At 40.2% G+C, this 27,314-nt stretch overlaps 3 protein-coding genes across 4 annotated transcripts in view; 1 reads left to right on the top strand and 2 right to left on the bottom strand.

The window, feature by feature from the left end:
* Positions 1–18,680, bottom strand: part of C15H7orf50 (chromosome 15 C7orf50 homolog) — a 125,636-nt gene extending 106,956 nt beyond the window's left edge. Inside the window, exons 1-2 of the mRNA XM_032197946.1 lie at positions 18,655–18,680; positions 17,992–18,121 (exon numbers count right to left, since the gene is read on the bottom strand). Of these exons, the coding sequence (XP_032053837.1) occupies positions 17,992–18,120 (129 nt within the window). The 5' untranslated portion in view covers position 18,121; positions 18,655–18,680. The remainder of the gene's footprint in view (positions 1–17,991; positions 18,122–18,654) is intronic.
* On the top strand, positions 1,013–5,998 carry GPER1 (G protein-coupled estrogen receptor 1). The gene is made up of 3 exons (XM_032197941.1): positions 1,013–1,183; positions 1,734–1,880; positions 3,179–5,998. The coding sequence occupies exon 3, from the start codon at positions 3,608–3,610 to the stop codon at positions 4,679–4,681; it is 1,074 nt and encodes a 357-aa protein (XP_032053832.1). The 5' UTR covers positions 1,013–1,183; positions 1,734–1,880; positions 3,179–3,607; the 3' UTR covers positions 4,682–5,998.
* A 2,678-nt stretch (positions 18,681–21,358) lies between the features above and the next one.
* Positions 21,359–24,312, bottom strand: ZFAND2A (zinc finger AN1-type containing 2A). Of its 2 annotated transcripts, XM_032197617.1 has the most exons (6): positions 24,241–24,312; positions 23,664–23,758; positions 22,904–23,035; positions 22,556–22,707; positions 21,934–22,023; positions 21,359–21,510 (listed from the first exon to the last, which is right to left on the bottom strand). In XM_032197617.1, exons 1-6 carry the CDS (start codon positions 24,293–24,295, stop codon positions 21,501–21,503), a joined length of 534 nt encoding a protein of 177 aa, XP_032053508.1. In that variant the 5' UTR covers positions 24,296–24,312; the 3' UTR covers positions 21,359–21,500. The 2 variants fall into 2 exon arrangements, with proteins under 2 accessions (XP_032053508.1, XP_032053509.1); XM_032197618.1 differs by lacking the exons at positions 21,359–21,510; positions 21,934–22,023 and having other exon boundaries at positions 22,552–22,707.
* Between the last annotated feature and the right edge of the window lie 3,002 nt (positions 24,313–27,314).

Here is a 27,314-nt window from a genome sequence, read left to right as displayed (position 1 = left end):
ACAGACAGAGCAGCTGATTACCAAATCCACCCCCCCGTAATTACAAGCAACTAACACCCAGAAGCCAATATTACACATAAAGAAAAATAAAAATCCTTCTGGCCCTTACAAGATCAGTGAAAGCTCTGAAGGGCAGAATTAAGTAGAGCAAAACCACATGATCAACAAACAACAATAAAGACTCTTTATATCTCTCTTCTTATAGAAGATAAATTCAAAAGACAGAAAAAAATAGACCATCAAAGCTGGTATCACAAGATTTTCTAACATTACAGTTATTGCAGTCCCATAACCCGATGATGTTTGTACACTTCTCAAACCAAAACACTTGAGGCCCTCTGTCTTTGTCATCCTGTTTAGAAAGACTTCAGAAGGCCATCCACTGACACTCCAAGTCTATGCAGGAAATCCTTACCAGTACTGATTTGCACAAACTTTCTTTTAAGTTAGTAAGATTTACTCCCAAACTACTCATGAAGCATCATCATGTCCAAACACCTTCAGAAGCACTTTCAGCAACACTGTCAAAACTCCTGTGGACAACACATTGCAAGAAAACCAGCAAATAAAGCATGGCTCAATGGCACCAGGAGGCAAAGTACCCTCTTTTCCCACAGCCACTTGGGTGAGAACTTTTTCTTCGCTCTTCTATGGATGGGATCTTCTGTAACCTAAAGTGTTTGACCATGGTAACAGATTTAATGCATCCATTATAAAGGCACACTAATTGTTTACTCCACACTGCTGAAACTGTAACATCGGTTTCCTGAAATCTGAATTGCTGAGATCCCATTCATCTTTTTCCAGTAGCAGAATACTGCACTGAAGCACAGCATTAATGGCACTTAACATTAAGTTACCAGATAAATATAATCATAAAAAATAAATTCAGGCATACAAAATATTGCTCTTTCATGAGAGAAATGAATTTGCTTTCCATTTTAAGAACTCTAGCCACCAGTAGGTGGTGTTTCGGGAAATGTCAAGCACTTCTTTTCCCCTACAGATGAAATGCACAACTCCACCTGCAACACTGGTGGCTTTATGCAAGACTGAGGCTCCACATTCTCTGCAAAATAAGCTTCTTTTATCCATGTGACTTGGAACTGAACAATCCTAAGAAGCGACAAAGATGTGTACCTGAAAATTTAAATACGAATGGGCAAATGGGATCGCCTTCAAGGTAGGAAAACCGAGATTTATACTGTCGGTTCAGCAAATGACCCTTCTCAGCTCCCAGATCTCTCTTAATCTAATATTTCTCTTTAGACTATCCAGGGGCTTTTAAAAATAACTTGCCTATCAGTAATTGCTGCTTTATAAGCATGTAAATCATGCTTCGTTGTGATTTGAAAATAAATCTCTTAATTATTGATCAGCTGAGCTGCAGGTTTGAATGGTCGGCATAACTTGAAAAAACACTGAAGGCAGGCAGGGGGTAAAATGAACAAAATAAAATAGACATATCCGAGACAAAAGCCATTTGACTGGTTCTAGTAAAAAAGCAGCCAGCAGAAACAGGGTTAATCCCAGCCTGATGAGGCTGTTCAGCAGCACTTCGACTGAACACAAATTAGAACAACCCTGGGAATCTATAAAGCTTGTTTTATTGCCAAGGGCATGCAGCAAGATCTGCATTTTGCTGTTGTAAACTATCCTTTATTTAAGGCGTTTTAAAACAGAAGAGACTTTTATATGATTTTTTTTTTTTTTTACTACCAAATTGTCAACAGGTGGCATTCACTGCAGCTCTGCACACCTAAAGGCAAGTTTTGCCTGCCACGGCCGGCCAAGTTGACACATGCATTAAGCGTGAAGCTGAGCAAGAACCAGCCTTCTGCTGTCCGGAGGAAAATCAGCTCTGGAAAAATGGAATTAAGGTAAATTGGAGCGTTTAGTGCGTGGTTACCTGTAATTTTGCAATTGTTTGGTGGGCTTTCAGTTGGAACTAAAACCTAACCACAGACCTGCCTTTTAAAATCAATTGCTCAGATTCGTAATTAACCTTTGTTGTATTTAAAGCATTTTACTGCCTTCCTGAAAAATCAAAGGATGTTACGTAAAAGGCAGGGGTTCGTGTCTGACTGATAGCTGCCTGAAACACCAAACCTTCAAATTCATGTCACTTCATACGTATATTTTAGCATAAAGATTCACCTCATGAAAATACTTCCAAACATAGGCATAAGTGCTCTGTAAGTGTTGCTATTGCACTATGAAATAAAAGCTTTGGGACTACACAGATTTCTTTTAAGTAGCTATTTCTGACAACCTGAACATGTTTCAGCAAGCTCAGACCTGCATTTCTGACTACAAATACTCTCATACTCCTAACTCCATTGGTGGTCTGCTCCTTCTCCCCCAGACTGTGCATCCGCAGTATTTTAAATTATTAAAAGGTGGAAATATGCACTGATTTTACTAATAAACAATTAAATATAGTTTAGTGCAATTACAATGAAGGCTTTGGTAGTAAGATGAAGATTAAATCAATTTGAAAAATTTAACACAAAATATCCTGGGTTATCATTTTCTCACTGTTCTGTTTGAGATATTTTTTAAATAAACTTCTAGCAATGCTTCAAGCCCAAAGCGTTCAGTGTTTATAAGTAAACAAATGGGATTACCGATGTTTTCCTTTCCTTTCCAGCAATCAGTGCAGCATAATTAATTGCAAAGAGAAGCAAATTGATTTTAATACTGTGGGTGTAAATCAATATGCTGCTTATAGTACCTTTGTTTCTGAAGTTTGCCTTTGCCTTCCCAGTGAAAGCAGAGGAAACCAACTGCTCTTCGTCTCCGCTGCTTTCTCAGCCACAGGCTCTGCTACTTAATAAGCTTACTAGCTGCTGATGAAATGAATATATACACACACACTATATATACACACACTATATAAACTTTAGATAGTCTGTCTTTATTAGGCCAAACTCACTCATCTGATTTTCTGTATTTCTATATATTCCAGTACTGAATCCCTAAAACGTTCGCCAAATTTACAGACCTACCTCACAATATAGTAACATCACAAACAGCTTTTAATCCTTTTAACTGAACCTTTGTATATATATTTGAACATGCTTCCTACAACCTCAGCTGCGTAAGCTAGAAAAAAACATATGGTGCATAGTAGAATGCTGGAGTATTAGATTAATGGTTTTCCATTTACAAATTGCAGGTCCAAGGATGTTCATTGATTATTAACAGAAAACAAATGGAGCTAATATTCTACTATCTTCCACCCTGCGTGAAGGAACACTTGGTGAAAAGCCTTTTTTAAAGAGATCCAAGTACCATTATGGTAAAAAGATTCCCTACATGATCTTAAGGCATATAGGAATGGCAAACTCTCTCACTTGCAATGTATATAGTGGCCTGTAAAAACAAAATTAAGAAATTTACTTTTTGTACTGTCACATTTCAGTCATTTTCAAGTATAATTAATTTGGCTTCTCAAGAACTTTAATTTCCTATACAAAAGTGTTTCTTTTTCCATTCCAATCAAAATGCTTACAATGAACTTCTTTGAAAACATCAAAAAATCCGATTTTTGGGGCATTACTACCAAACTGTGAGTACTGTTATCTTTTGCACAGATACTTTAACCATGGAAACTTACTCTGCCTCGCTATCACCTGTTATATGCAACAGTACAACTTTTAACCTAAACGGATCGCATTTGTGTAATGAAAGCCTATCTTCCAGATTAGCTGATAAATCAGAACACCAACAATATGTTATTGGTCTTTTCTTATCGTGTCTTTACACAATATTCCTTTTTCCTATTGGTTTTGTAGGAAACATTCTGATACTGGTTGTGAACATAAGCTTTCGTGAAAAAATGACTATTCCAGACCTTTACTTTATAAACCTTGCAGTAGCTGATCTCATTTTAGTTGCAGATTCTCTCATTGAGGTTTTTAATCTTGATGAAAAGTATTACGATATCACTATTATATGTACCTTTATGTCTTTGTTCCTTCAGATCAACATGTATAGCAGCATTTTCTTTCTGACATGGATGAGTTTTGACAGATACATAGCACTGGCAAAAGTAATGAGGTCCAACATATTTCGCACTATGCAACACGCTAGATTAAGCTGTGGTCTCATATGGATGGCATCTATTTCAGCAGCACTAGTTCCGTTTACAGCTGTGCACTTACAACACACCGGAGAGATCCATTTTTGTTTTGCAGATGTAAAAGAAATCCAGTGGCTAGAAATAACCTTGGGGTTTATTATCCCCTTTGTGATCATCGGTCTTTGTTACTCATTAATTGTCCGAGTTCTTATAAAAGCACACAAGCACAGGAGTCTTCGTCTGCGGCGACAAAAGGCTCTTCGGATGATTTTCGTTGTCGTCTTGGTTTTCTTTATCTGCTGGCTACCTGAAAACGTCTTCATTAGTGTTCAGCTTCTCCAGAAGAAAAGCGAGCCTGTCTCTTCGAGCAGCCCATCTTTCAGACACGATTATCCCTTAACAGGACATATTGTGAACCTTGCAGCTTTTTCTAATAGCTGTTTGAACCCCTTAATTTACAGTTTTCTAGGGGAAACCTTCAGAGACAAACTGCGACTGTACATTGAACAGAAAACCAAAATGTCAACGCTGCATCGCTTTTGTCAGGCTGCCTTAACGTCTGTCATTCCTGACAGTAACGAGCAATCGGAGGTTTGATTTAGCAGTGGTTGTAGAAAACATACAACTGTGAAGTTGTGCAAATAGTGAACAAGATGCTTGCTACTAACAGAAAAAAGCGCGCCTGCGTGCGTATGTATTATATTGCTCTGCTGAGTATTGAAGGTTTGTCATAAAAACATTTTGAATATAACTTTAAAGTAGAAGAATGTTTCAGGCAGATTTATATTTAATTATGAACAGGATTATTAAAAGCTGAGCACTGAAGGAGCTTTATTTTATATTAAATGTGTATGACTGATAATATAGAAGAAAATTTTATCAAGCTAGGAAGACTCTAGATTTAACTTGATTATCAGAGATGCTATTTTGCTGGTGTAGATAAGGTACTTCCACTTAAATAATGGAGCTGCCATAACAGTGGAGAAAAAAATCATTGCAACATATTGATATGGAGATGCAGAAAACAATTATTTTTCATCCAAATATGTTAAGTTAAATGACTTTGCTTTCCAGAACTATATAGTATCATTGTATTCCAGCACGTCTTCCACAATTAACTTTTTAAAATCTTAATATAATCTAGAATGGTGATGAGTTTTCGTCTCAAATCTAATCTGTTTACATCAGTACTTGATCAAACCTGAAATCATCTGTAACTAGGCTGTTCATCTCAAGGAACTTAATAGAAGCAAAACATAATGCTTCATTCTTTTAAGGATTGCCCAAGACAGTCTTTCCCAGGACAGATATTACTGGGCTTTTTGTCAAAAATGCAAGTGCACATGATTGCTCATTCACATTCAGATTTAAATGAAAGTTGCGTGAGATCTGTTTACACTTTGCAGGTCTATTTTGATGGCCAGAACAGAATCCAGTGGCTTTAAAAAAGGCACTTTCTAAAAAAGACTTAGGGATTGCTTATGAAAGTGACAAAATCTATTTATTTTTTTTTTAATAAAAACTTTCTGTAAAGGGGAACGTGATTAGCTGTCATCAGACCTGCACTCTGTCCATCCCACCTCCAGAAACCACTGGTCTTTCAGGATTTTAAGGTGCATGTTGGTTGCTTGTTCACCTGAAGACAAATTATACTAAGAAAACAAATGTTAGCACCATACACATGGAAACAACAGCTTCTGATTTCTGTCAGGAGATAATTGGGTTTTAAATCTGGATGAGGTTTAGCACAGGTTACTACTGAACTTGTTCAGAGGAGGCTATAAAGTTCCTAGAGATTGGTGCTCGAGACCATTAAAACGTCATTCGCTGCATCTCGGAAATACACAAACTAATTCACTGAGTAAAGCACCAGAACACTGCAGAATAAGGTATTTTACCCAATTTTTTAATATATTGGATCATATATGAACCAATTAGCACAAAAAAAAAAAAAAAAAAAAAAAAAAGATTTTTAGAGGATTTCTAAAATATAGACGCTTAAAGCAACTAGTAGAGCTCTAACCAGTAAAGAAAGCAGTAAGAACAATGATTGCCCTCAGCTCTCATGAAATACTTAAGTTCCTTAGTGGAAGTTTAGCCACAAAAGACTTGACCTATAATCAGAGGCCCCATGACGATGGCTGAATTTGAAATAGATAGCTGGACAAAATAGCTGAAACAAAAACAGGAACTGCAGGGTGGAGTTTGCTGCAACTGCTGATTATTTCCAAGTGACCGTTAACCGTGACCCAAGGAAAAGTTTCATTCAGTCCCATCTTTCCTGCAGAACACTAAATATAATTTCTCTCCATAAAGGTGCAAGCACTGCCATGCCTCCTCTGCATAGACCAAGTTGCTAAACAAGACATACCAAAAAGTCTCAAACTATCCTGCAGCATTACACATAGCCCGTTTCCCTCATTATTTTCTTGTCTGGAATTAGCCACAATTCTCCATGTCCTATTGACTGCCAGTGTACATCAGTTACACCTTGGAAAGATGGCTATTGCAGACAACACAGAACTAAATGAGCTGATAATTCTTTCAGCAGCTGAATTCCATGAAGTAAAACGCACCATCTGAGCATGCAGATATATTGGGGTTGTGTGATCTTACTTGTCATGAATAAAGCAACTTATTTGGGGTTACAGCAATACAATTTCCCAACTGTAGTTGTTGCTCATCTAGGAGTAAACTTATCCCTCCTCCACCTTTCCAATATAGGAATATTTTTTCATCAAGCTGGAAGCCCTTTTAACACCACTGCAGGTAACAAGTCACAAACACCTCTTTGCTCAGAAATTTATCACAAACAGATAGTAATAATAAATGCCTGCTTGCACATGTTATGAAATTTTTCTGCATGATCATATTCAGTAATGTCCTGATACCACAGAAAAATCTAGGAAAGATCAGATTATTATAGAATGAAGAAAACAGCATTTAGCTACTCAACCTGAAACGTCCTATTACACATTTAAAAGCACATTACAAATCTGAGCTACCTGAGTAGTTTCCTACTGAACTGAACCTAAATGACTACATTTAAACATGCTATATATTTTAAATAAATAGAAGAAACCTCTCCCAAGTAAAAAAGAAAAAAAAAAAAAAAAAAAAAACAGCACACTGCTTCACAGATTTTGTTTTTCAATGGCAACTATGAACAAATTGATATTTAAGGAAATGCCACATGATTTTCATACATTTTTATATTGTATTTTTCACAGACGCTGATCAACATGTTTTCTGCAGCCCATCATCTTGTAATAACTTCTTGCTATGGCTCATCCAGGAACCAAAAAGACCCATGTTTTATATGGTTTTCTTTAAAATTGAAGAGCATGATAATCATTAAACAAAAGCTTTTCAGGAGTGCAGGGTAAAGTGGAAATGAGAGCAAGAATTTGGATACTTTTTCATTTAACGTTTCTCTGAGGTCTCTCACAAATTGTTTAGTTTAAGGACAGGATTCCGTATGCCTTTCTAAAATGCTGGACCCACAATTATGAGATTTGAAAAATCTGCAGATCACAGATGCTTACAATCCTTGCTACAATAACCTACACTAAGTCTCCAGACAAGAAAAGTATCATTAGGAAATGCACACAGAAAAATTAAAGAATCCCTTAAATCCTTAACTGCTTTTGTAAATAGTATCTTAACATGAAAATGTCTTGGAAACAGAGTATTACTGGGTATCTAGAAAAAAAATTAAATCCCAATAGCACAAATTAGCAGCAGGCTGAATCAGATGCAATAGGCGGCCCCAGATTCCCAGCAAGACGAACCAGATGCGAGACAAGTCATCCCTTCCTTCCCCTCTGTTCGACAAAAACACCAGAAGGCTAGCACTCAAAATGAATGATCCATCAACTACAAAAGAGAACATATGTTATAAAATAAATGTTAAAAGCAAAAACCAGAATTCTTAAAACATGTTTTTTTTCAATATCGCTTCTATCAGAAAATGCTTTTTGAATTTCAGACCAAGTACCTATCTTTTAGACAAAATTCACTGGCTGTATAATGCATGCTCTCATCTTTTTTCCAGCCATCAAGTTACATTAGAAGCTAATAATGTTTCATCAGGGGAGGATTTTGCTGTAGTTTCAGCTGTTTACTATGATTACAAAAGGGAAAAGGTTAGTTACCTGGACAATTTTGACTGGTTAGGATTGTCACAAGTATAAAAGCATAACAAATTTAACCTAGATTACCATATAGTTCCATTTGTTTCTACATTCAACTTGATTCTAGATAAATAGGAAAAACAAATGAGTATGAAGAAGACAGGTTTGAATTTTAATAGCATGAAGATGAATCAATGAATTCATTTGATTTGGGCTGAAAACGAAGATGTGGCTGCAGCTTTAATTTAAGAGAGCATCCTTCCCTCCCACTCATACCCTACACATTCAGACCAGCATACAAGTATTTAGGTCTCTTATAAAAGAAGAGCACTGAGCCAAATTCATTGTTGAAGTCAGTTAATTGAATTATGTCTTTGCAACAGAACTTTACCATTACATTACCAATTACATTTACCCCTTGATCCACAATTAGACCTAGCCATTTCTTGTTCAGAGACTGTTTATGTTAAGGGACGATTATTATTTTTACATTCTGTTTAATAAACATATCACCAATAAACATTTCCATCTCAGAATTGCATTTTATCTTCTTTTTTTTTTTTTTTAATGTTTAATCTGCAATAACAGATGACAGGGAACAAGTCATTTTTAAGCCATGTATACAGATCATCTCGCCTGTACACTCTTGTGATCCATGCCATGTGCTATATTTTAAGGAGAGACACTAGATTTGAAAATCTGAACTCTCCATTCATATTTATAATCTAGGTATCTTTTCTTCAATGGTATTTTCCAAACTATTTATTCTCCATTGACATATGATACACTAAAGTTTTAGCCCTTGGCTTTTAGCTTCCTTTTAGGCTTCCATTCCATCATATGGCAGCATGACACTGCCAGAAGCTAAGAATAAACAGCTGCATACTGAGCCAGCCACCCAAGATGACAACAAAAAAGCCTTCTCAGGACTTCAGACACTGCAGGACCAGCTCGTTATTTTCAACTCAGTCTCTTATATGCTGCTTCAGTTATTTTACATGCACACGTTTAATTCCACTAAACCAGATTTAGAGATGACTGTCTTACTCTCATGATGTAGCCTGTGTGTTTAGAACAGCTCTTGAAGTCATTCAGCTCCAGGGACAAAACCACATCCACTTTTTCAACCTATTTCTCCAAATTGTTCAAATGGTGTCTGCTAAAAGTATATGCAGAAACTTCAGTTCTAAGTTCACAAACTACTGAGCTACGTGTTATGAAGAAAGCTCCACAAACGTGTTTTTAAATATAACTACCCTAAAAAAGCATTTAATTGTTAGTATTAATGCAGCAGGATAAGCCTTTCCAGAACAACAACTTTGTGTAGAAATCCCAACTCACTTGACCTGCAAACAAATTATTATTCCCCAGGCTTAGAACCTTTTCAAATCGCATGGAGTATGTTTCTGGAAGGACTTCAGAAAAACTGGAGAAAAAACAACATACTAGAGAAATAGGGAAAATATTAGAATGTTGTTAAATTATCCTTTAGAATGGAATTAAGTGTATTTCAACAAGAAGAGCTCACTGATGGAGTTGCTTAATAGTGGTGCAGATGTTTCTGCAATTGAGGCAGAAAACGTACATTTCCTTTCCCGGACATTCTCTCAATAGAAACAGAAATACAATAGCAAATAAGATTTCCTTCCATTCATTCTCTCTCCATTAAGAACTAAAGAGCAACAGCCTTAACCTGACTACAGAAACCATTTAACTCATTCCAGCACTCAGATACAAGTACACTCAGCAACCAGAAAGAAACCAAGGGAAGAGCTCACTTAAATTATGTTCCAAGTGTCCAACTGTGGGATAGGTAGCAAGACAAAAGAAGATACAGATAGTGATACCTGTGGAAACTTAATTTAGGAGCTCTGTTGGCGTTCAAGTACATGAATTCAGAAGAATTAGTTTTGATATTATTTAAAGCTTGTAACTCTTACATTACACTAAGACTTGATGTGTTCTTTCCTTATTCTACTGTAAAAGTGTCTGATGATGTATGGCACTGATGACACGCCATGGGTCAGAAGCCCAAGTTTGCCAGCTGAGGAGCTGCTCAAGCTGACATCAAATCACACAGAACCTAACTGCGTGCTCAGCCCTTAACAAGGGCTGCGTGAGGATCTGGGGAAATCCTGACCCCTGCAAGATTCCTGCTCTTCTTGACTCTAACTGCCATAGAGTAGGACTTCTGGGCCCCCGGCCTGGTGGCTTCATTGTATTACCTACAGGTTCAGGACAGTTGGCCACTCTAACTGTAAACCCAGACTAGATCCGTGACTTAATCCAGACAAATCTTTGTAAAGGCAGCAACATGTTTTAAATGGAGAGTGATAAACTTGAACCATGAAAAAAAGAACGTAAGTTTATTTTAATAAAGCCTTTAGAATAAAAAGCACAAATTTCTCCCATTTATTATCTACTATGTAAAAAATGTAAAGGTAGAATAGAGTGACAGTTAATAAAAACATGCATTTTCCCCACATACTTGAGATTTCTTTTCCTCTTTTACATAACCTCTGTGTTCCCTTTTAAGTGATGCAGCTTTAAGCATTGGGTACATTCTCCAAACAGTTTTGACGTGTTTCAAGCAGTACGATTGTAGGAGCAGAGCTCTGTCGTCCCTTGTGTACATACGCTGTTTGCAAAAGCCTGCCATACAGATGCAAATTATTAAGATAATGCCGAAAATTTAATAAAACATTGTACAATGATCTTCTGCTTGATGTCCTACAGAACTCTACTGGGATTCAATTAGAAAAAGGTAAACGCATTCAAAGACAGGATCTGGTTCTTTAAGCAAGAGATTCCTCTTTCAAATATCTTCATGCTTGTACCCTCATTACTTCAGGCAGCTTCTACAAGTCATAAGATTAATTTTGTCTTCTAATTACCTGTTGGATGTACAGACAAGCATTTTACAAGTATTTATTAATCTGCTTGGCTTTGATCTAATACACAAGAGCCATTCCATCTATTCAGCGATTTATTAATTAACATATATAAATATACACTAATCTTTCATGTAGCTCACAATATTGCCTCTAAACACAAGAGGTATTTCAGAGGAGGGAAATTCTGGTGAAATAATTCTAGTTCATCATTCATACCATGGAAGTAGCCATCACCACCCCATTCTGCTCAAAATGAGTGGCTTTTTATTTTTAAATATACTCCATAAACACACTAATACATTTTTTTAAAAGCCTTATAGAAGCCTCCTATTTTGTTTAAAAAAGCAGCAGCATTCTGTTAAAGACTGGGAAAGCTGTTGCTTTTTAGAACTACCATGCTTTAAATATCCAAATCTGTGTGTTTTTTTGTTTAAACAGATTAACATTAACAAAATTGTACCAAGAGCAATAAACAGGAAGGAGCAAACCACAAGGTTCAGGTTTTCACTAATAAGTTATACTTACTGTACAAGCTCCAAATCTCAAGCCTTGTCAAGAACAACTGCCTCTGAATGCCCATTGCTTTGGTCTTTACCATACATCAGAACATAGCAAATGCTTATCCTTTCAAGCTTACACCATAATTTCTTGCCAAGTAGGACGTGTTTTGAGAATTCAAACATGTAATCAGACACATTCTTTTAACTGAGTGTCTACTTATTTTTGAGGGGTTTGTGCCAAGTTTTCTATATTAAGCAATTTGGGCCTTTCTAGTAATTTATGGTGCCTCTTTCTGTGATGAGCCAGAACTTATTCATGTAAAACCAGAAAGAAAAGAGAAAAAAAAAAAAGAGCTAACAATGGCAAGAAAGCAGTGTCCTCACTTGACTGGAGCTGGGTGACACGTACTCCAGCAGACCTAGCCCTCACTCCTCACTTCAGCGACTGCTTGAAGACCATTCCTCAACAACTTTAGCCCACAAGTGGGAATCCTGTGCCGAGTTTCAATTTTCATGAAAATACATGCAGCTAAGTCATGAAAGCAAGAATTTATATTGGAAAGCTAACAAGAAGAGTCAAGGGAAGTTCTCACCACTAAGGAAAGAATGGGAGCTGAAAGTAAACATCGGTTATGTGCTCCAAGAAGAGACAGAAGAATTTCCCCTCTTGACAGGGAAGAAGGGACAGTTGTCATTCACCACCAAACTCCCCATCACTTTAATATCCCAGCTTTTTGAGCAAAAGTAAGGAATTAAATTTGAATGTAGATAGATTAAGGCAAAAACCCAGAATTAGCATGAAATTTTTGCTGTTTAATATGTAATAAAAAATGCACAATCCCTTTAAACAAAAGTAAGAAATACACCACGTATTGTTTATACCAAACACAGTCGGGGACGTGAGCCTTTCGCCTGGGAAAACCATCTTCAAAGTAGCAACTGTTTTCCCAGCTGTGAATACTCCTTCCTGGGAAATCTATTCCTACCATTACAAAAATAATTTTCAAAGGAATGTAAAATTATTTAGCCTAATCTATGCATATCCGTATTTCAGACACTATTTTGTACCTTCTTAGACATGTCTGTTTACAAAAGGCCCGGTATTCTCTATAAACATTATATAGTGTCGCAATGAATTTAACCTCTTAAATAAATAAATAAATGCATCATTAATTCAATAAAATAAGTTGAAGCAACTCTATCAATATTCTGAGTAAAAAGTGTTAGCGGGAAACAAACATTTCAGTCCCATAAGCAGCTGCCCTCTAAGTTTGTTTTCTTATTCTTTTTCCTAATTTGAAAAATATTGCATAGATATTAAGAAAGCAGACAAACCGAGTGAGATCCCACACAGCAAGTCATAAATGCCAAGTGGGTTTATGGCTTCATAATTTTTTCAGCTATCAAGACGCCATCCCGCAGAGAGGCAATCAGAAGCCAATGGGCCAGCAAACTAAGCTCTTTGTGGAAGAAAAAAAAAAAAAGAATAGAAAAATCAACTGCAAGTAGCCCAAAGAGGAGAAATAGGCCCAACATTTCAATTACAGACTGACCAAACCCAGAAGACTAACAGAAGTGATCTAATATCCATACTGACATTTAACTTCACCATTCTGAGAAAGAAGACATTAATTTACCAGAGGTATCCGTTCCAGCAAAATGCTAACTGCTGATGTATCCCTAGATCAAAGGGGGAGGGGGCAGATGAAAGATAGGGCAAGGATGAAAGATTGTGTCATCTTCTCTTCATAATGTGGATAAAACCCTATTTGCATGTTAGAGATACAAGCAAAACAGCCAAGAACAGTACAAGTCAAGATTCTTATTCTAGGAGGTTATGCTAAACAAAATGAAGCTTTTAGTAATTTATTTTCAATATATCAGATTGGTTTTCTACATATTTCTTAAACAAAAGTAAATACATGGGTAATGCTAAGGCACGCAAAGCAGGATTAACATAGTAAAGCAAAACTACACAAATGCAGAAAGAGCTGATGGTCAATTCAGAACACAGTTTCCAAAAAGAAATTTTAATGTATAGAAGTGAAGATACAGCAAATACCGGTAGCCAGCTAATCAGAAGAACATCCTGCAACATCACGCAGTGTTAACTTCCCAACATTGTTTAGGATGGAAAAAACAAAACAAGTTATTTTGATGGTTACATGATCAGTTTCCTATTAAAATAAATGTAAAAAGATAGGACTTAGAGTTTGTTTGCAAATCATCCACAACCCATTATTTCCAAAACAGACTTCAGTATGAATTAGTGGGTTTTCAAATAAATAAATGTATTTTCCAGTTATAGCTTTACAGTATCTGTGATAGGTCTTGTACCATGAATGCGTGGTTTGCATTCATTAAACATTCAAACTACTAAACAGTTACCTGATTACAAGCAGCATTAGAGATCACATCAAAGTAGCACTCTTAACTATTTCACCAAGCTCATGACAAAATGTTTTATCTCCATGGCATAAACAGCATGATTTTTATGGGGTTTTCCACTACTACAAGCAAAACAATTTTAAAGAATCATTCTTTGTAGCTTGCTTTGCTCTAGTACTAGTTTAATAACTCCTTATTTGTCTTTATAATAATCCCCAAAAGGAACAGAGAAACACTTTCCCTAGTAATTTTGCCATTTCCCATCTAGTAAATACAGCTTACTGTTTGGGCACCTGCACACTAGCCCTCTGATTAAAGAAACACTATGAGCTACTTGTTTATTTGCCATTGTTTGTACTATCTGTATGGAATCTCAAAAATTAAATTCCTTTCCCACTGACTTTGCCTTCATCTGGGGAAAATGTTGATTCCTCCTCCTCCAACCATTTGCAATGCTGATGATAACAACAGGCAAAGACTCATACTCTATTAGCATTACCTAAAATACCCGTCAACCATGAACAATGGGATTTGATTTATAAAGACTGACTGGCTCTTACTCAATTTTCCTTGAAGTTACAATGTTTGCTAGACTAAATTGGGAAGGAAGAGGAAATGAATATTGTTTTCTATGGATTAGCAAATTCGAGTCTCTCTTGCTTAATAGATGATCAACTCTGGAAGAATTTTACTGTTCTGTGGAAAGCTTGCAGCTCTGAAAACAACACTGGAGAAACAAGATCTACTGTTAAATTATGAGGTTAAAAGATGCTTTGGTACAGTAAGGTCATTCTCAGTAGAACTCAAATAGCCTTTGTGAACAAAGTAACCACAACATGTTGTTCCTTGACGACAATGTTGGAAGTGTCGGTACACTGTTTCGATAAGCTTTTGTGGCACTGAGGCAGCTGAAACTTTGAAGGGTGAAGAAATCCATAAACAGAAGCAAGACACGAGTAATTGCAAACAAGCACTTCTAATGCTTTTGTTATTTGAACATGACAGATAACAATATTGTAAATATTCTTTTCAGAGAACTGAAACAAAATTAATTCGTCACAGACAAGGTCCATCAGAAAGTTCTTACTTAAAAAGCCAGTATTTAACTTCAGACCACCAGTCTAGACAGCACATTTTCAATCTCTTATTTTAATGCCTATAGTATGTGATAATTCAAAAGAATAATCTCCAACTGTAGTAAGGTTTGACATGTGAGTACGTTAGTAAACTACAAAATCATTAAAAAACTAGTAAAACTAATGCCCAGGCATTTTAAAAAGCAATGTTAAAAACGTGGGTTTTATTGCCAAGTAACTAAATAAAGCAGTAACATTAGGGAGATCTGTCAAATAAAAACACAAGGCTGATTTAAGTTTAAAAACTTGTATCGTTCGGCTTTACTAGAGCTGTGTGGTTCTAAGATCATTCATGAAAACATTTTTATTGGACTTGAATTGCTCTTTGTTATTTAATGTAAACAATAGAAATCGAGTAGATGAAAATCAATAAAACATCAAGATTACTCAGAAAGGTCAAGTTGTTCCAAGGAAAAACGCTTTAATCTTAGGCTGGTGAGAATTTTTGAAATAAATTCCATAAAAGAATGATCAATGTATACTAAATTCAGTCACTTAAGACACATTTCAACGTGCCTGCCTGCAGCTCTAACAAAATCAATTAGAGATTTACGTTTTCCACTTTGGAGACTGAAAGTGCTGCAGTAAAATAGGAAGAAAGTAAACCACAGGGAAGTAAAGTGATTTAAGGAACCACAGAAAACTCCCCGCCACCAAAAGCAGTGTGCTATGCTACTATCTTTTGACTTATTTCCATCACATAGGAGACTAACAGAAACTGGAACCTACCCATTTGTGCCTAAAGGCCAAAAAATCGGCTTTAAATCAGCGCATTAGAAGTCAGTCACAGTTTATCAGAAACCAGTTGTCATCCTTCAGGAATTTCTGTAGCTCTATCAAAATTTCAGATTAAAGTAAAAAAAATATATAAAGAAAATTAGATTGCAGAACAAGCACACTCAGCAGTTGCCTGAATCTTTGCTCCATCCAAGCCAACTGAGCGCTTTTCTCTGCAGCTTCAGAGTTCCTTCTGGTCTTCCCGTATATGTAAAGGAATTTTACCTTTTTTCCCACTACATTTTCCACACTGCACTATCATCAAAAGCATTTTAAAACCCAATGCCACTATGACTTAACTATTTCACACAAAGCTGAGGGTACACATGCTGAGTAATAATCATAAACCAGTAAACAGCTGACATTCGTTAACTATTCCTAAAGTAAAATAGCTTAAAATCTGCTTAACATTTTTCATCCCCTACAGCCATTTCAAACAAAAAACGGGGTCTACTAACTTACACTTTCCTACTATCAACAGTCACAGTTTATAAAGCTGATGCCAAAAAATGGCTTCTCATAGACCTTATATGGTATTCCCTAAAACTAACACCAGATACATGTTTAAGCCACCCACTGACACCAACATTTATAGTTAGAAGAGCTGTTGTGCCTAGTGGTGTTCCCTAGTAGTATTAAGGAGCCTGCTTTCCACTTAATATTTGCTCTTTCTTCCACAGTCCTACAGTCTGCATAATGAAGGAACACCAATTTGGGGGTTCTAAGACCTTACCAGTTGATATTAATCGGATGGTCAAAAAAGTCCCTGCTTGCCAGGGGTTTGAAGTCCTCTTAGGATTTTTTTCCACTTGTACATAAAATGCTTCAGAACGTCACGGGCAATAAAATTTTAATTTTGGCATTTCAATTTCATACTGTTTTATCCTGGAAAATTATTTCCACACAAATTGAATTATATTTCTGTGGATCTAAGTCTATAATATAGAACCAACAAAGGAAATAAGCGTTCCCTTGTACTAAGGGAACATACAATAAATACAAGAATTTCCATTTTTGCTTTGATGTAGACAAAGATGTACTCTTCCCTGACTTTATTTAAGCACCTTTCTGCTGAGATCTAAACAGCAAGAATTTAGAGACTCCAAATAGCCACTGCTAATAGGTCTGCTTTTCTTACACTGTCTCACAAACTCTAAATGTAATAGCTAGAGACACTTATACATGAATGCAAAAGCTCTCAGAAAAAAAAAAAAAAAAAAAAAACAAGTATTCTTACCAATAAACTTCAATAAAGTGTAACAGTAAAATAAGAAGTACTGCTTCTTAGTTACAATCTTCACTGAACTATGCATCTCACTATAAATGAGTAATATGTACCTTTTACATTTATTTTATGTTAGGTCAGTAAACAAGGAATGCTTTTAGGACCATGGCTTAAAGTCACTCTTACAGTTCCTAAGAAAAAGAATTTTGCCTTTCATTCTCCAGTTCTCTATATTATCCAAACACTTGATGCTTTGATCCATGTTTTGCATTAACTTACTCAGAAAACCACAGGTAAGCTGCCCTGCTTTTGTATTGTTTTCTTCAGGGGAAAAAAAAGGCTTTTACTTTTAAGTTTCCACTTAAACGATATCTCAATATCACTAATTTCATTCTTACTACTTTATCAAATATTCCGTAATATAGAGACTGCTGACACCTTCTGGCCACTTCACATTCTGACCAAAAATCAACGGGATTTCCATGAAATCTTTCATGTGCTTCCAACCCCTCAGAATCACATGAAGACTTAGGCTACGCCTATACTGCCATATGACAGTTGCTTAAAGGCATTTGGTTTCCCTTTCACTCACATGCTCCCACCCAGCCTCTGCCTTTCACAGAACCATTCAGAACAGAGACCGTGTACTCTGAGTGCTACAACCACATTCAGAAATCACACAGACCTCAAGATTTTGGCTGAGTTTATCTTTTCATTTTCACTCTAGGTAAATCATATCCAAGGAATCACTGCATGGAATCTCATGGTACGTTCAGGGTCGGTGCTGAACACCACAGGTAGCAGCACAGGTAACTGTTTTATTGAATTAAACAGCTGAAGCCGGGATGACCTACCTGCAGGCTCTGTTTCATTTTCTTTGGCTCACTTTCTGACTCCAGCTCTCCCTTTGGGGCCGTGCGCTGCTTTAGCTTTTTCCTTTTTTCCTCCTTCATTTCTTTGCTTTGCGTGTTCTTTTTTGCCATTCTGGAACAGAACGCTATGCAATTAGAAGCTGCCAAAGTGCAATTAGAACCCTTTTTATTTTAATTAATTATTTTAAATGCCACTACAGAAGTGCAATTAGAATCCTTTTATTTATTTTAAATAACTTTAATTTATTATAAATGCCAGAGAAGCATATACTGACAGGCTACCCTATAACCACTGCATCTGAAGAGGTACATCTGACTGAAAACACTGCTAGCACCGAACCTGGACCAGCCCGGCTGACTTTCCCCGTTCTCCTCAGGATCTCGCTCCGGCTGCGCTCCCCCCGGGACCCCACAGCCTCGGGGCCGCCCGCTCCCGAAGCCGGCACGGCCACGCGGCCCCGGCTCTGCCTGCCGGCGGCCGTTACTCTGCCTTTTACACCGGCACGAGGGCGTGGAGATCCCAAGGGATCCCAAGGGATCCCCAAAGATCCCAAAGGCTCCCAACGGATCCCCCTCAGCCCCCCCCGGCCCGGCCGCCCCTCAGCGGCCACGCGCGAGCGGGGTGCACGCGGCCCCCTCACACACCTCACACTCACGCTCCCCCGCCGCAGCCCGCCCCCTCCCTGCTATTGGCTGTAGCAAAGGCAGCGGACGCGTCCGGTTGGCGCTCGGAGCTGCCAATCCGCTAACTAGCCAATAGGAAGGCGAGGTGTGGTGTTGAGCGCCCGCTCGGAGGGAGCGTGCTGAGGGCGGGCTCGGCCGGCTTTTTTTGTGTGACGTCAGCTCCGCGCGCCGGGACCTCAGCGCTCGCCCCGGCCACCGTTGCCATGGTGACCGTTGCCAGGGTGATGGCCGCCGGGCCTGGGGCCCACCGAGGCCTGCAGACCCCGCGCAGCCCTCCCGCCCCGGCCACCCCCGGTGTCCCCCAGACAACCCAGCGCTGCCACCCACTCGTGGGCTAGCACAGGGGTTCTTGGCTCCCCAGGGACCAGTATCACCCACTTCAGTCAGCAGATCATAAGTGTTGTGCGGCTGGAGCAGCCCAGTGGGGCTCTGAGGGCAGGGAGCCGCTGAGGTGTGGGTGGATGACAAACATCGCCTAGCACACAGGTTCCTGGAAATGTACCGGCTTCCATTTGCTATAAATACTTACCTTGTGCACAAACATCTCCCCAGTGATTTAAGGGCAGGAATATTTACTGAAAACAAATGAGTCACCAGAACATTTTTAAGTGACAGCCTGACGCAGGGTTTTCAGCTTCCAACTGCTTTGACCCCAGTAGCTAAGGTGCTGGTTGTGGCAGTAATAGCTCAATATATTACACATACCCACATGAAGAGGTAAACCTTTGTACCTCTTTCTCCTGACCAGACTGGGGTCACAACTATTGCTGCTTCCACCTACCTGCTCCCCACACTATGGGGTACCTATCACAGTGCTGTCAGGACCCGCTGCTGCTCGCCCTGCAAACTCTTCCCACAGCAGGGTACAAAGCAGAGTTTGGAAACATGTCCAGTTGTATACTATACAGAAAAATTATAAAAGTCCCATAACTAGTGCTGTCTTAGGAATGAGTTACAGCATTAGAGCACACAAGATAATCACTAGGTGGTGGTATCTAAAATTAGAGCCATAATTTAGGCTTTTGTTACAATGTGAATGGGGAAAGCATGTTTTCTGTTTAGAGTGCCTAGAATAACAATCGTTTTATTACACATCCTATTGTGACACCCTGTGGTTAAACACAGTATTACAAATATTGCTAGATCACTATTTAGACCACAGGATTGCATAAAACAAGGTTAAATGGAACTAGCAGTGGCAATTTGTACCTGCCAGCTTTAGACATTCAGTTTGGCCAACTATAACCTTCCATATAGCTTTAACCATTCTCCAAAAAACATGGCAGTGGATGAGAAAAAATCACATTAGACAATAGGGAGTAGTGCACTTTTTTTTTTGTTGTTCTGCATTTGCTAGAAATTTTATTATCTTCCCCCTTTCTGATAAAAGATCTACAAGTCAATATGCTGGCCATCTGTGTTATTCCTGTAAGGGACCATAAATCTGCATTTCTTCAGGGAGCATTCATAATCTAAGAATTAAGCCTCTTCAAATAGAAACAAGAAGCACACACCATTTGCACAATTGCAGTAAGCCCCAAGGTTGTATAAACCATACGCGTTAACTGCAATCATGCTCACATCTCTTGCAGTATTAAAGATTATTTTTTCCAGGCAGGTCAAAGAACACAGCATTCTCAGCTACACAAACTGCTATTCCTCCCACCTCAAGAAAATGGGGTTGGGAACTCAACTGCAGGTGATTCAATAGACTGCAATTACCCATCCATTAGTCCTAAACCAATACTCCAGCCTACGAGCCCCAGCATGCAGAGGAATGGTTCCAATGACACATGAAATTGAGGTCTTGGCCCCCTGACATCATCAGTAAGCTTTGGCATTTTTCTCACAATTAGTTGGATAAGAGGTCTACTTAGATCACAGCTGGGGAATTAGCATTGTTCATTAACTGCACACTTCCATTTCCTCAAGCTACAGTACTTTGGGCCCCAAACTAAGTAGCTGGATGTTCATGCAGTTCAAAGAGCTGAGCCTTCAGGTAAGATTGCTGGTGAAGACAATAGACATAACAAAAATGTGTTTTTGTTTAAGCCTTTCAGGAAAGGAGCAAGAGTAGGCTCCTTTGACAGTGCTGTATTTTGGCCTTATTATGTGGGACACGGAACAGTTAATAGCTTGTTTTCCTTTTTGCCCCAACTGCGAGAAAAATACCAATACAAGTCTAGATTTCTACCTTGGGGGCAATAAATTATGAAGAATTACGCTGTGCATGCCTCTGTGAGCACTATCCCTACAGTGAATTGCTTATGGAGGGCCTAGAAGGACAGGGTATGGCTTTATAAATCAGTACTTCCAACAACATTCAGAAACCAAGAGACACCATAGAAAACTGACTTCACATTGGTATGTTGTCGTCAAGCACAATGCTGCATTGTGCCAGATCATTTCCAAAAGAATTGAGAGCTATGACATTAACATGTATTTCAGTCTTTCACCTTATGAGACTCAGTTTAGCCTTGCATGACCTAAGTAAAACAAGCACTGTTTCACCCTAATTTTAGTTTTCTAAAACCACCCCCCAGTTTCCTCCAAGCATTTTTCATAGTAGGGTGATGGTTGGACCAGATAATCTTGAAGGTCTTTTCCAATCTTAGTAATTCTATGATTGTATTATAGCTCTTATTCTAAATATAGAAACAAAAAGTTGGCTTAGAAAGGGTAACAGTTTATTAAATCCATAAGAGATTATGCACAAAAATAAGTTACTTGCATAGAAAAAGTTTAAAGAGCTTCAGACAAGATCAACTTAAGTAGGCAGATGCTTGATCCAGTGTGAAGAGCTTCTATCATCTGCATCTGAAAGACAGAAGAGTAAACTGTAAGAGTCATTCAATTACAACTTGCAGTCAAAGGGAGATAAACCATGGCTGGGAAGGACTTGGGTCATTCAGATTTGCTGTGCTTTCTCAGCATTACACTGAAGCACCAGTCTTCCAAAACTTGACCAAAGGCCTCGTTCTGGGCAGGTGGGAGACCAACCTGCTGGTACAATAAACAACTTAATGCCCTAATGCTTGTGTCTACATAGCCATTTTAATCCTCACAGTGTGGAGAAATAAAGATTCGCTTGTGCTGTCAGAAAGCTCTCTGCTATATTCCCAACACTGATCAAAGGTCAACTACAAAGCCTAGAGCAGTTAGATGTATGACAGCAGCACTACCATGCTGTGTTGACATAAGACTATTTTAAACCATCTCATCTTGTTCCACAGCTTATACCTGTTGTGCTGACGGTTCCCATTAGATGGCACTGCAATTGCTTCTGTTGACTTGAAGGCAGTTTGAGATGCTCTCATCAGAGCTGCATACCTACAAAGAAATATAACCAGGCTAAGCACCACTTAAGCATGCTTCCAGTAGTCTCACTCTTCCACCCAGTTTAATTATCCACATCTGGCACAAGTCTTACATTCCTACTGCACAGAGCAAGGAAGGTATGTCTGCCTGCAAGAGATGTTTTATTAAAGTTAAGCTTAAAATCAATACCTTGCCGCAGTTTATTCTTGGTTAATTCAAGGCTCTAAGTAGGGTTCTAGTATTTAGATCAAGACATTAGAAGGTACTTGGGTTGGCAAGCACCTGTTCTCGGGGCTTTTTTTTTTATTATTATTATTTTCAAAGAGCATACTATCAAATTAGGTAAGGTGGGAAGAATTTTAGGAAAGCATTTGACAAGAAGCTTTTTTCCCCCCCTTGGCTCAGGCTTTCGGAAGTTAGGTCCAAGGTTCAGGAACTTTTTTATTGAAGTGACCAGTAGTCTACAGAATTTCTTATTTGTCTGAGCTTCCCACCAAGCCCTGAAGCTTCAGCTTAATCTCAAAGTACCACAGCTACAGCTTACCCAGCCTTGGAGATGGGGTGGCTGCTCCCTTTACAGTCATGGTCCAGAGGATGCCGATGCTTTATGCAGAAGTTCCCATTGCACTGTTCACAAACTACCTTCATCATCTCTTTTCTTTTGCATCCTGGCTTTAAGCATTTGTTTGTGAAGATCTAGATAACAGAGAAAACTACATTAGCAATAGTTGGTTGCTTTCTGAGATCAGCTTCCAAGTAGCAACCAGGCTGAAGCATGAATGCTCAAGTGCTCTTAGAACAAAAAAAGAAACAGAATAAGCTTCTACACATTGTGCTGTCAGAAAACCAAGCTTCATAAGAATTAGGCTTAGATTTCAACAAGTTTTCTCACCTTCTCCTTTTGCTGTGCCGGATTGTATTTGCAGTCCTTATCCATGTGGGCTCCAACCACAACATCTGGTATTTCCCCCTTCTGTACTGGAATGGGTGCATTACAGAGTGGACACACCGGAACCTGCACATTCTAAGAACACACCACACAGATTAGAAGTCTGACCCGATTATTGTTCTGTCCTTCTCCTTTTCTTAACCATGCCTAATGATGGTATATTTATAAGTGCTTTATGTTCCACTCATTTACTAATGCTCTTAAAGATGTCCTTCAAGAAGGTAACTGCAGATTTGTAACCAAAAAGCCAGAAGTGCTATGCCAAGTAAGTGTGTACCAACATATACAATAAATTCACTTTAGATGCGATTCTAGGCTTCCTGAAAGTGTAGTCATGAACACTACACAGCCCAAGTATGAGCTAGAGATTAACATTCAGCCCCACTTTTCCTATTTATCCTGCAGTTATCCTGCCTTGCAGCTCAAAAGAATATGGGCTGTAGAAAGTTCTGGGCCCCACTACGCTAAAGCATAAGGCACCTCTCTTTAGAAAGGGGCAGAATAAGTGAAAGAGACTAGAATCCAGCAGTAGTAAACTCAGAAGTGTTGTCCCATTGCAGCTGAAGTTCAGCTCTATCAGTAGCTTATCTTGTGGTTCTCCCACCTGTTTTTATTGAAACCACAGGTCAAGTTTCAGAGCAGCCTTGCTGCATGACTTAGCAATTCTGCAGTGTCAATTACTGACTCATGTACAGGAACTTACTTTTTTGTAGGCAGAGCCACACTTGTGGTCATCGTAACGGATATGGTCTTTGCAGAAGACTTCCCCACACGCATCACATTTCAGTGGAAGGAAGTCTGGGTAAGGAATGAAAAGAGAAAACAGATTTGTATACAGCAGAGCTAACAGCTTTACAGCACGCTTACTGAAGACAAATAAATCCTAAAGCAAATCATCATTTTGGTATAGTCACAACCCAGGTAACTCTAGGAAGAGCATGCTATTTTTCATAAGCACAAAGACAAAAGTTAAGATTGAAAACTTCCCCCCCCCATGCTAGGCTAACACAAACCATCAGTACCCCAGGAGCTCCTAAAACACAAACTTTTCAAAAGGCATTAGCCAGAAGCTTGGGGTTGAAGAACAAAACCAAAATCCTGTCTCAAAAGACTTTTCCCTTCAAACACAAAAGCTCCTTAGGCTTATCAACAACACCCCAGCACGAAATGCTACAGCCTTAACCATCACTCTTCCACGGGATGGATTTAGGAGGTGTTAAAGCCCTAATATCTGGCACTAACCAGCGTACCCCAATACGGACCAACCCCCCGTGTCTCACCCAGCCTCCTGCAGGCTCTCTCGGCGCAGTGCCGCCCCAGTCCCGGCAGCTCCATGGCCGCCCGCCCGCCGCCGGCCCCGCCGCCTTTATCCCCTCCTGCTGACTCAGCCCCCGCCCGCTGCTGAGTCACGCTCCCGCCCGCCCCGGCCCCCGACGATGACGTCACGGAGGGGAGAGCCAATGGGATCCCCGGGCCGCCGGCGCCGGCTGCTGCGCGCGCTAGGCGGGCGGCCAATCGGAGGGCGGGGGTGGGGTTGTGCTGAGTCATGGGGAGGTGTGATGGGGCGGGGCTGGGATTGGGGATTGAGATTGAGATTGGGGATTGGGGATAGGGATAGGGATTGAGATTGAGATTGGGGATAGGGATAGGGATAAGAGTTGGGATTGAGATAGGGATTAGGGATAGGGAAGGGGATTAGAGATTAGGATTGGGGAGAGGGATTAGGAATGGGGAGAGGGATGAGAGTTGGGATGGGGATTAGGGATGGGCATTGGCAATAGAGATTGGGGATGGGGATTTGGGATAGGGACAGGGATTAGGGATGGAGATTGGGGATAGGGATGGGGATGAGGGTTGTGATTGGGACAGGGGATAGGGATGGGCATTGGGGATGGGGATAGGGGTGAGGGTTGGGTTTGGGATTGAGATTGAGATTGGGGCTGGGGCTGGGGTTGGGGCTGGGGTTGGGGTTGGGGTTGGGGTTGGGGTTGGGTTCAGTGCTGGCAAGGGGAAGGGGTGATTTTGTCCCAGCAGGCTAATGCTCAGGACCCTGCTGTAGGATTTCAGCACACACCAACTGGTTTGGGTGGACGAGCATTGGCTGCAGCAGGGGTTTGCATGAGTCAGCTGATAACAAGTGCCTCAGCTGGTCTCTGCTCCAAAACGGTCACCTCACTTCAAGGAAAGCTGATCTGGCAGGCAATGGGAGACCGAGGTGTGGTTTAGAAATGCTGACCTTTCCCCTACCCATTGGCTGTGTGTAATAATGTTTACCTCATCAGCGGAGGAGGGACTATTGACTTAATGACACTCGTGACCAGGTTGAGAAATGACGGCATGTTGTCCCGTCTCTGCTCTCCCCAGAGAACACGTGGCTGTCGCGTATACACGGCTCAGATGTGGAGTGGAGCTGGGAGATGGATGAGGGGCTCTAGGAAGGTGTGTGGTGATGGATTGAAACAGCCAAAATGTGCTGTCAGAGCCCAGGAACAGGGTGTGCCACTCATCCGTCCTCCACATTGCCATGACATGTGGGGTTTGTGGCGAGGTTGTGGCTCAGGTGGCAGTGCTGGAGCAAGGCGCTGAGTCCCGTCCCTGTGCCTGGCATGGCTACAGGAGCACAGATGTGGGAGCCTGACAGGAGGAGACCTCAAGTCATTAAACTCAAGCATCCCTTGAACACTTGACTACTTCATGTAATTCCCTTCAGGAACAAACCAAACCTAGTGTTAGCTCGTTATTCCCATCAGAAGGCTGTCCTACCTCACTGATCTCATGACAAAAACACATCTTCCAACTTTCCATTTTAAAAGTTTCCCTGGCCATCGGCAGGGCTGTCCTTGACTTTATGTAGTTTCTTCTCTCCACACCCCATCTAGGTAAACAGCACTTGAAAAAATATCCAAATACAAACAACAACGGGAAGTCCAGCCATGCAAGGAACTTCAAGCCCTTTGCTCCACTAAACTTTTATACATCAGCACCATTACACTGTTATAGAATATTCCAGAACTTGGGAAGCACAAAGAAAATCACATGTCCTACTGAGGTCAGTCTGTTTTTTCCCATACAAAGCACCTGTCCAGTTCCTAAGAGGACTGGGACCCCAGTAATCTCCTAAAGCAGCGGGGTGAGCGAGGCAGGAGGAAGAGGAAGGTGTCTGTGCTGCTGGTGGGCTCACGGTGCTCTGCAGCTGGGGGAACCGCTGCCGAAGGGATCACATTTTGTGGTGGGGAAGGAGGAGTCCGTACGGATAACAACAGAAACAGCTCTGCACAGATTAGTTACTCCTAAGGAAGACTGCAAATCCCAAGTCCAGAAACCCATACAGCACAGGCAGCCATCTTAATGGAAACGAGGATTAAAAATTAGCTGAGGTTTTTAGTGATATTTTTAGAAGTTTGCTCGTGAAGGTTAGGCTGCTGAGAACAGGAGGAACGTGCCCAAGGCCGCACTACTCAGGAAGGGATCACACAGAGCAGCGTGTGGGTAGAGGCTGGCCGGCTCAGCGACACGGCGATAGCTTGGTTATAAGTGCTTCGGGGAGAATTAACGAGGGAAATTGCTTGAGAAGCAGAATTTGATTATGGGCAGCCAACGTGGATTTGTGAAAGGAGCACTACGTGTAACTAACTTGCTGGTCATTGGGGAGGAGGTGTTGTTCCACGGCGTGTAGATTTTATACAGCCTGATCCCCAAAGGGAAGGCCTGGCCTTCACTGCTGCTGCGATAACACTTGGTGGGGTGGATGGGGTCACCTTGGCTCTGCACACTCTCCCTCTTTTTCCCTCCATCCCTTCTACTCCTTTTCAGTGTGTGGTTTGCCTTCAGACACACACTGCAGCCTAAAGGGGGAATAAAACACCTTGGAAGAGGCTCGCGCTCTTCAGCTTTCTGCATGTCAGCTCCTTCAAACAGGGCCCCCAAGGCTCCATTTCAGAGAAGGCCAGGAATGCTCTGCAGAAGAAGGAAAACCCTATGGCAGCCTCAGACCTGCCCAGCACTGTCCTACAGGCCTACTGGAGGCCAAGTGTGGAGGAACAACAGCCAAGGGAGGTTTAACCCGGCTGAAGGAGCACCACAGTGCCCAGAGGAGAGAGAGGAGGTCTTCAAAAACCTTCCCTGTCACCCCTGTTGTGGCAGTCCCTATAATGTGGCTAATGCAATGTGTGTAATGTAATGTATGTAATGTGTAATGTGGCTAACAGTAATTACATATATATAGTATAATCTTCAGCATGGAGGGAGAGCTGGAGTCCTGGTGGGTTCCATCATATCTCTGGGGCAATGTACATCCCCTTCCCACCAAGCTGCATTAAGATGAGCCTGAGATGCCCAGGGCTAAAACATCCTG

This window comes from Aythya fuligula, chromosome 15 (assembly GCF_009819795.1).
Source record: "Aythya fuligula isolate bAytFul2 chromosome 15, bAytFul2.pri, whole genome shotgun sequence".
NCBI classification, from domain to species: Eukaryota; Metazoa; Chordata; class Aves; order Anseriformes; family Anatidae; genus Aythya; species Aythya fuligula.
Note: the sequence above shows the minus strand (reverse complement) of the source record. Positions and strands in the feature narration are given on the sequence as shown.

Excerpts from the sequence above, each read along its gene's own strand:
- GPER1 (XM_032197941.1), top strand. The coding sequence starts at position 3,608 with ATGGAAACTTACTCTGCCTCGCTATCACCTGTTATATGCAACAGTACA.
- ZFAND2A (XM_032197617.1), bottom strand. The coding sequence starts at position 24,295 with ATGGAGCTGCCGGGACTGGGGCGGCACTGCGCCGAGAGAGCCTGCAGG. Across the intron at positions 23,759-24,240 it reads GAGAGCCTGCAGGAGGCTGG|ACTTCCTTCCACTGAAATGT; the intron begins GTGAGACACGGG and ends TTCCTTACCCAG. Across the intron at positions 22,024-22,555 it reads CACCCCATCTCCAAGGCTGG|GTATGCAGCTCTGATGAGAG; the intron begins GTAAGCTGTAGC and ends ATTTCTTTGTAG.